Genomic DNA, 8,373 nt, shown 5'->3' with positions numbered 1-8,373 from the left:
GTGCCATACTAATAAGTCCCTGGGGGGGTTGTGGTTAAAAGATCTGAAGCTGCAAGGTATAGCTATTTCCGTCAAATGGATTTTTCAATCTATGGAGGGTGATACTCCTTGGAAAGTTTTTGTTAGACACAACATTGAGAGAGGTTTTCCCAAGCAAGCTAGATCTTGGAAAAATCTCCCTTTATGTGACCTTATTGTCGGTAAGTTCTCGGTTGTGGTCCAAGGGTCGCCTATTTTCAGATCCATCTGGCGAACTTGGGAGCATGTTCATAAATTTATCACCAATAGGGATTTTTATAATGATTGTCACCTTCATGGAGAGTTATCCATCTGGTGGAATCTGAGCCCGAATCACTAGCCCCTAGCCCTCTACCAGGGGTGTTCTACCAAGTCTTGGGCTAAAGCTGGTATTTCTCAATTTGTTGATATCTTCGAACATGATTCTCTTATCCCTTGGGAAGGTCTCAAGATTAGATTTAATTTACCACAGTCTCAAAAGAAAACCTATAATTTAATTTCTCATGCTTCCAAAGATATTCCTTCTGTTTGCCATGTGGACTCTTTTAGATAAGCTTAAAGCTAAGAATATTTATAAGGTTATTGCTCATAATGTGGATATTCTTGCCCATGTCAATAAACTTTGGTATTGTTCTTTTGATATTAAATTTTCGAATAAGTTGCTAAATTCTATTTGGAAAGGTCCGTGTGAGCCTAAAATTCAATGTTTTAAATGGTTGTTGTTAATTGATAGACTTCCTATTAGAAGAGTTAATCAACATTCTGATATTTGTAATATTTGTAGGTTACCTGAAACAAGTAGACATATCTTATTTGATTGCCTTTTTGCTAAAGAAATTTGGAATATATTTGATATTTACTATCCTATTAGTGTGAGCATCATTGAAATTGTCATTGGTCATATTAATGGGATTAGTAAGGATGCTAATTTCTTCTGGAATATGCTATCCTCTAACATTCTTTGGCAAATTTGGAAATGCAGGAATGAGGAAAAGTACCAAGGTAAGCCAAGGGTTCTTACTGAGTTTTTTTGAAAACTCGCACATTTTAAAATCTTCTTGCAGGTGCAAAACACCATGGTAATTTAAAAGGACAAATTAAGTAGATTTCTTAAAGATGGGTAGGCTTCCTTCTTTGTTCATGATCTTAAGAATGGCTATCAGTGGTGAAGGACTATGGATAATCTGTAAATATTTGAGCACACCTGTTGGAAGTTGATCCAAGCTATTAAGAGGAACCATAATGCTAGGAAGGTGGATATCTCTATGTTGTCCCAGATTCAGGAACAAAAGACTATTGTTTGGATGGAAGGCTCACTCGGTTGGACCGCTTGGGTTGATCTGTACTGTAATATCTTGTACTAGCCTTGTGCTGTTCAATTTTGTTGTTCTTTGATGTTCTCTAGCTAGTCTTTTGCTACTATGGCTCCGGTTTGAGGCTTTGCCTCTTTTGTAGTGCTCAGAGTATTGTGTAACCTTTTTTTTATCTCTCTATTTCTAATAGAAAAAAATTTGCAACACTTATCAATTATACATATTACAAATACTATTATAAAATATAATTAAAAAATAATATTGTATAATTTATTTTTACAAAAGTAAAATAATAGTAATAATTTAACTACTTTTATTAAAAAAACAAAGTTTAAAAAAATTAGAAATTCAAATACAAGCTATTGAGAATTAATATTAATTAGAAATGTTGTGTGAGGTGGAAGATAAAATGATTGAAAAAAAAAACTCTTATCAACTTGTCACAAAGATAAAGTTGTAATTAATGCATTCATTAATGCAAGGTGAAGTTGTTAGAAAATATTTGTATTTTTGTTGAAGAAAATTAATTTTCTCCCCCAGCAAAAATAGTATAGACCAATAGAATCAATGAAAAATGTGATTTATAAAATAATGATTAATTTAATATTAAAATATATATTTAAGTTTTAAATGTATTTAGACTAAATTATAAATTGTTTAAATTAAAAGTATTAATAATAATAAATAATATAATTTAAAAATTGTAACACTTATCAATTATACATATTACAAACACTATTATAAAATATAATTAAAAAATAATATTGTTTAATTTATTTTTTATAAAAGTAAAATAATAGTAATAATTTAACTACTTTTATTAAAAAAGCAAAGTTAAAAAAAAAATAGAAATTCAAATACAAAGATATAACATATTGAAATTATATTAAGAAGACATTTATTAGTCACATATAGAAGTATAATTTGAACTTATGCATTAGAACAAATTATATCAAATAGTAAAAAATAAATATAAATGTAAAACTAATAATAAATATATTTAAAATAAGAAATTAAAAATATTTAATAGATTGTGATAATTAATATTGATTAGACATGTGTGAGGTGGAAGATAAAATAATTGAAAAAATAAAATCTAATGAACTTGTCAAAATACGATAAAAGTTTTTGTAATTTTTGTTGAAGAAAATTAATTTTCTCCCCCACCAAAAATAGTATGGACCAATAGAATGGATGAAAAATGTGATTTATAAAATAATGAAAAATTAGAAAAAGATATAAACATTTGAAATCTTACATAATCTTTTAAATTCTTGAATGTGATTGGTTAGTGTTAATGTCATATTTGGATTGACATGAATGCATGAGTATTCCTCCTTGGTAGGAACTAAAAATATTGTAATATATAAATATAAATATATACATAACAGACATACATCTTAATATTACAATAACCTGAGAAATAAGTAGTTTGCTAATCATCCGCACTTTTATAGTGTGGAGGAGATGTCATTAGCATACATGGAAAATATTTCGGGAGGCTATGGGATCATTTTTTTAGGCCTAAGAAAACCAATACTGTTCCCAAATAGTCGAAGCTTAGAGCATTTCTGAGCAAGTTGAACTTGAAATCATTCCATGGAGGATATCTGAAGAACATCTCTGGAAAGATGCCTCTGTACAGCACTGCCTTTAGGTGACTGAATGTGTCAAATGAGTACTTTCCATGATACTTCCCTAATCCACTTTCTCCCACTCCTCCAAATGGTAAACCATCAAGGGCAAACTGCAATTTGAATAACTCATTAATCAAATGAAATTTCTCACTTCTGATGTCAAAATTAATCTTTGTTTAGGAGTAGATTGTTGTTTTTAAGTTTAGATTAAGTGATGTCTATGTCAGATTATACTTTATGATTCATATTTCAGATTACATTTTGTGATTCATCATATTATATGTTTCTTTCTATAAAATTATATCAAAGTTTTCAATTGCATAACATGATCTAAAATGCTAATAAAAAAAACACAATCTAATAACTTTTAATTTTGAACTCTAATTGTGAGTTTCTTTTTGAACCAAAGTTTTCAATCACGCTTTGTGAACCATCATCAGAATAAGAAATGTTTCAAATCTCAATCTAAACCATCTTATCCTAATGATAGTTCACAAAGTGTGATTGAAAACGTTGACTCAAAAACGAACACACAATCTAAATCTATAAACAAAAACCATATTACTATAGATTGTAAAAAGACACTTATAATTAACACAATCTTAACCAAAAATAATAATCACCATTATAGATTATAACAAAATACTGTTTACCTGTACCGCAGTGTCATTGAATACCAAGCTCCCTGAGGATGTCTCGTTCAGTAGTCTGTTTCTGAGGTTTTTGTTGTTTGTGAAAAGATAAATGGCCAGTGGCTTTGGCCTTGAATTGATGAAATCTATGGAGTCTTCAATTCTTTTCAACTGTCAATCAAGTCATTAAAATTAAAATGACTGTAAGAAATTATTAAAATTAACCAGCTTTCGTGCTATTTGTTATGTAAGGTTCTGATTATTCAAACTGTCTTAAACCTTAGTTACTAGATCGGATTCAAAGGACACACTGCAAAATTTTGGAAAGGGTTTTGGGTTCGTTCATATGAAAACATGTTTTATATATATATGAAGAGTAGAAGCATAGAGTATGATAAAATCATATAATTTAATCATTTAAATAACAAAAACACCATAAGCATAAACTTTAAACATGAAGTTATAATCATAGCATCATGAATCAAGATCATACTGTCATAGATTTTATTTTTCAACTTCAACATCAGAAATTCAAAACATGAAAATTAAATCATAATCCATGAATCATAACAGCAAGTTCAATATAGCTAACAATTCAATCTTCCACCTATTTGCTCACAAAATCACTTCTTCGCACACCACAAATGATTTCAACAAAGCCTATCGACTCAATTCTTAATAGTAATTAAGTAATAATTAAAACTGTTAGAAAATTGACCAAATTGCAGTCTTTAAGAACACTCTAATGGCAGAAAGCAATGGTTCCTAAATTAATTTTTTTTGGCTCCATTAAAACTGTCAGGTTATTCAGGCTTTGAATGTTTCCAAATGGACAGCCAGTGCTTGTTGTTTATTAATTGGATCTGGATGCCTCAGCTCTAAACAGAGAAGAAAACAAGAAGGCAAAGAAGAGAAAAAAATATACTGTAATGATAGGAAGCAGAGGTCCGAAGATTTCTTCATTCATCAAGTCCGACGTCAATGGCGGATTGAGCAGAATTGTTGGCTGCACATACCTGAAAAAATAAATGCTAAATGCAGAGATCATGCAAAAATAAAACCACCCCCAAATAGGGTTTTCAATAACTTAGAAAACCTAGGGTTTGATGAACTCACAATTTCTTCTCATCGTGTCCGCCACCGTAGACTATAGTATTAGCAATAGAAGGATCTTGCAGGTACTTTGTAAGCCTCAAAAAATTGGTTTTATTGACAATTCTGGAAAGATCGCTGCTTTTGCTGGGGTCCTCTCCATAAAACTTTTCAATCGTATTCTTTAGGGAACTGACCTGTTTTTGAGATATTTAATGTGAGTAGGCAAAGTGTGAATGCGAATGAATAAGCAGAGAAGGCTCTGGTCCCTACCAGGGTATCAGCAAACTCTTCTTCAACAAGAATGTAATCAGACGAGCAACATGTTTGTCCATTGCTTAACATCCATTTGCCAAAGGCTATTCGCCTCGCTGTTACCTGCATCAATTTCTAATTACTTCACAGGTAAATTACACATATCAAGCACTTCTTAGCTTTTTCTATATAATTACCAGCAAATCGTTATTGTTATGCATGCAATCGACTACTGTGGGGCATTTTCCGCCTAATTCCAGAGTAACTGGGGTAAGATGTTTTGCAGCTGCGGTTAATACAATTTGTCCAACGCGTTGGCTACCTGCAAATTTTATAATTCAATTCAAGTAAGCAAGAGTCTACAACACAGAGTCTACAACACACTGGTAATTTGTGAGCATTTCATATGGGAGGTTTTGGTTTGAATTTACTCGAACTTAACACATAATAATAATTACTCTAGACTTCGGCTTATTACCTATTAAAAAGAGACTCAATTGAAATGTTTACTGATTTCAACTATTATACCCAATTTCAAATCATCTCAATTCAGTTGTAAGTGCTTCCCAAATAACTGTGTTAAACTATTATAACCAATTCCAGTGCTTCCCAAAAAAAATGTGTTCAATTATAATACCCAATTTCAGATCAGTCTTTAAGCAAAGAAGAGATTGCTAGATTTGCTTAATAAACTGTTTAAAAAACTCTCCTTGCATATGACATAGGGATTTATTGTCTTGGAGATAAAATCATAAATCACATCAAGCTTGTGGGATGGGTTGGTTACAGAGAGATCAGTAGTTCAGTTTGAAGAGCATTTTAATATGTTTAAGTCCTAGCTGATCCACATGATCTGTAATTCAACGTGTGGTATCAGAGCCATATTAGGAGTTGGCTTAAAGTGGGGTGTTAAAAGCAAGCCAAACTTAGATTAATATCAGAGCCATGCTAAGAGTCACAGTTAAAATGAGGTGTTAGAAACAAGCCACACTTAGATCCACAATTCTAGCTGGCCCATATGATCTGTAGCTCAACATCTGACATTCTTAGTTTCTCATCCAATTAGATGAATTATGGAGTGTGATTTTAAAAGGTTTTAAGAAGCCACTTCTCAAAATACAGTTTTAAATCATAGGCTGGCTTCAAAAGGAAACCAGTTAACAAAGCACCTGAACAGCAAATGAAAAATTCTAGTTTTAAATCCTGCCTGAACCATATAAACAGTAGTTGAACGTATTGACCTAATCTACGAAGCCTTGATTTTTTATCCAATTAACAGATTACGAAATGTGATCCAATCCAGATCTTGAAGAAGCTCTCAACTAAACATATGAATTTCTAAGGGCTAAACCCTAAACTGTATTAAATGAACCTAGAATGAATTGGGGCATGCGTGTATGCATCTAGATTCACAAAAGCTAAGGATAATCAGCCCACATAAAAGTTAGGGTTTAAAAGATCTAATTTCGAAGGTCATACATAAGTTGGGTGTGGCCAGATTCACATGTAAGAATAAATATGAAATGGGTATAACTGGTTATATGTTCTAAATTTGGTTGAACAGGAACTATTAGCACATAGAGGACTACACAGAGAAAAACCACTGATCAGAATCAAGCACAGCATAGAATTAGGAACCACAATCTATATATAACTATCAAATTGTATGCTTTTCGATTTGATTGTGTGATTATTTTTGCGTCAACGTTTCAGACTACGTTCTGTAATCCATCATCAGGATAAGAGGATTACAGAGCGTAATCCAAAACATGGATGCAAAAATAATCACACAATCAAATCCGAAGACATAAAATTAGATAGAATAAATAACAGGTAAGTAAACTCACCAGTAAAAAATATCTTGTCCCACTTGAGCTCCAACAATTTAGTGCTCTCTTCAGGGCCACCTTGAACAACTTTAACGATACTATTATCCAAGTATTTGGGAATAAGATATCCAAGGAGATCTGATGTAGCGGCAGCAATTTCCGAGGGCTTCAAAACAACAGCATTCCCAGCTGCAATGGCCCCTATAAGTGGCTCTAAAGCCAAATCTACATTCCATGAAACAAACCAGACATAAGTACTGATTTACCACTAATTCTGGGTCAATTGTGGCTGAGCTAAATCAGGACTTACTGAATGGAAAATTCCAAGCAGAGAATATTAAAACCACACCAAGAGGCTCTGCAATCACCGAGGCTGAACCATAGAATGCTACAAGCGGCAAAGAAACCTGCCACATAAAATCAACCAAAACCAGTGTGACAAATACCCTCAACATTTCATTCTATCTACAAAAAAATCAAACTTCTGTCACAAGCTTATAAATCAAACTTCTGTCAAATGCTTATACCCCTGTGGGTGCCATCCACTTATGCATGTATTTAAGAGCATATCTTGCCGCGTTTATTACAAGAGCAACCTGGACAAAACAAAAATTGTTAACATACGAACTTCACTAATATCTCGCCATTGATTTACCGCCAAAAAGAAAATCTTGGTAAGAGGCAATAAAACCTATCCATGTGAACTAATATCAGAACATAACCTCATCTCTGTATGCCTCTGTTCGACACTTGCCCAAATCAGTATGAAGCGCATGCAATATATCTTCCTCATTTTCAATAACTAACTTGATAATAGCTTCAAGTTGGTTTTTCCTCCAATTCATGGACAGAGTCTTTCCGCTTTTGAAACTGAATTTCATTTCTTCTGAAATATTCTCCAGATCCATGAATGACGTGCAGGAAAAACCAAGAGAATTCTGTGCAATACTCAACTGAATTGAAGAGCCAAACAAGTTGCTCCATTTTTAAGGAGAAAGTGAATAGGGAGGGACCGGTCTAATTAATATGTTTGGTGAAGCATACTTCATTTCTTCCGAATTCTCGTTGGTACTGAATAATCTCCATCCAAAATGCACAGGTGAACATCCAGACGCTGGATGGGAAATACTATGGATACGTGTCAATACTCGTCAATAAAAGTTCACTCCTGCCACTGAAGTGGAGAGCAGGAGTGAGCAAATCTTGTGGGAAAGGCAGACATGGGTTGTTGGACTTGAGCGGAAAAATTAATGGCATCCTCTATATAACATTATATTAGGTAGGAGGATTATGAGTCGTTCATAAATTCTAAAGGGTACAGATTACCAATCCTTTCTAATTTTTAATTTTTTAATTTTTTCCTATTTGGTTATGTATCTGTTATATTTAACCACAAGAGGTGCATGTGCCAAAGTTCTTATCTTCATAAAATCATCATTTTATGGTTGATTGACGTAGAAGTAGAAGTTCTTATTTTTCATTACTATTATGATTTATGGTTGATGATTTTAGTAATGAAAAATATAATATTATAGTGCTAAATTAAATTAAATTATAGAATATAGTTAGTATATTATTAAATTATATAACTACAATG

General features: G+C 32.4%; 1 protein-coding gene across 1 annotated transcript; it reads right to left on the bottom strand.

Moving 5' to 3' along the window:
* Positions 1-2,656: 2,656 nt before the first annotated feature.
* On the bottom strand, positions 2,657-7,736 carry LOC149555716 (aldehyde dehydrogenase family 3 member F1-like). Its single transcript, XM_089833684.1, has 10 exons — positions 7,499-7,736; positions 7,304-7,372; positions 7,087-7,183; positions 6,795-7,001; positions 5,145-5,269; positions 4,966-5,070; positions 4,717-4,889; positions 4,526-4,616; positions 3,622-3,771; positions 2,657-3,078 (listed from the first exon to the last, which is right to left on the bottom strand). Exons 1-10 carry the CDS (start codon positions 7,682-7,684, stop codon positions 2,842-2,844), a joined length of 1,440 nt encoding a protein of 479 aa, XP_089689810.1. The 5' UTR covers positions 7,685-7,736; the 3' UTR covers positions 2,657-2,841.
* Positions 7,737-8,373: the final 637 nt, after the last annotated feature.

Source organism: Cupressus sempervirens, chromosome 5 (assembly GCF_028749045.1).
Source record: "Cupressus sempervirens isolate cs-2001-9-10 chromosome 5, ASM2874904v1, whole genome shotgun sequence".
Taxonomy (NCBI): Eukaryota; Viridiplantae; Streptophyta; class Pinopsida; order Cupressales; family Cupressaceae; genus Cupressus; species Cupressus sempervirens.
This window is presented reverse-complemented; position numbering and strand designations above follow the sequence as displayed.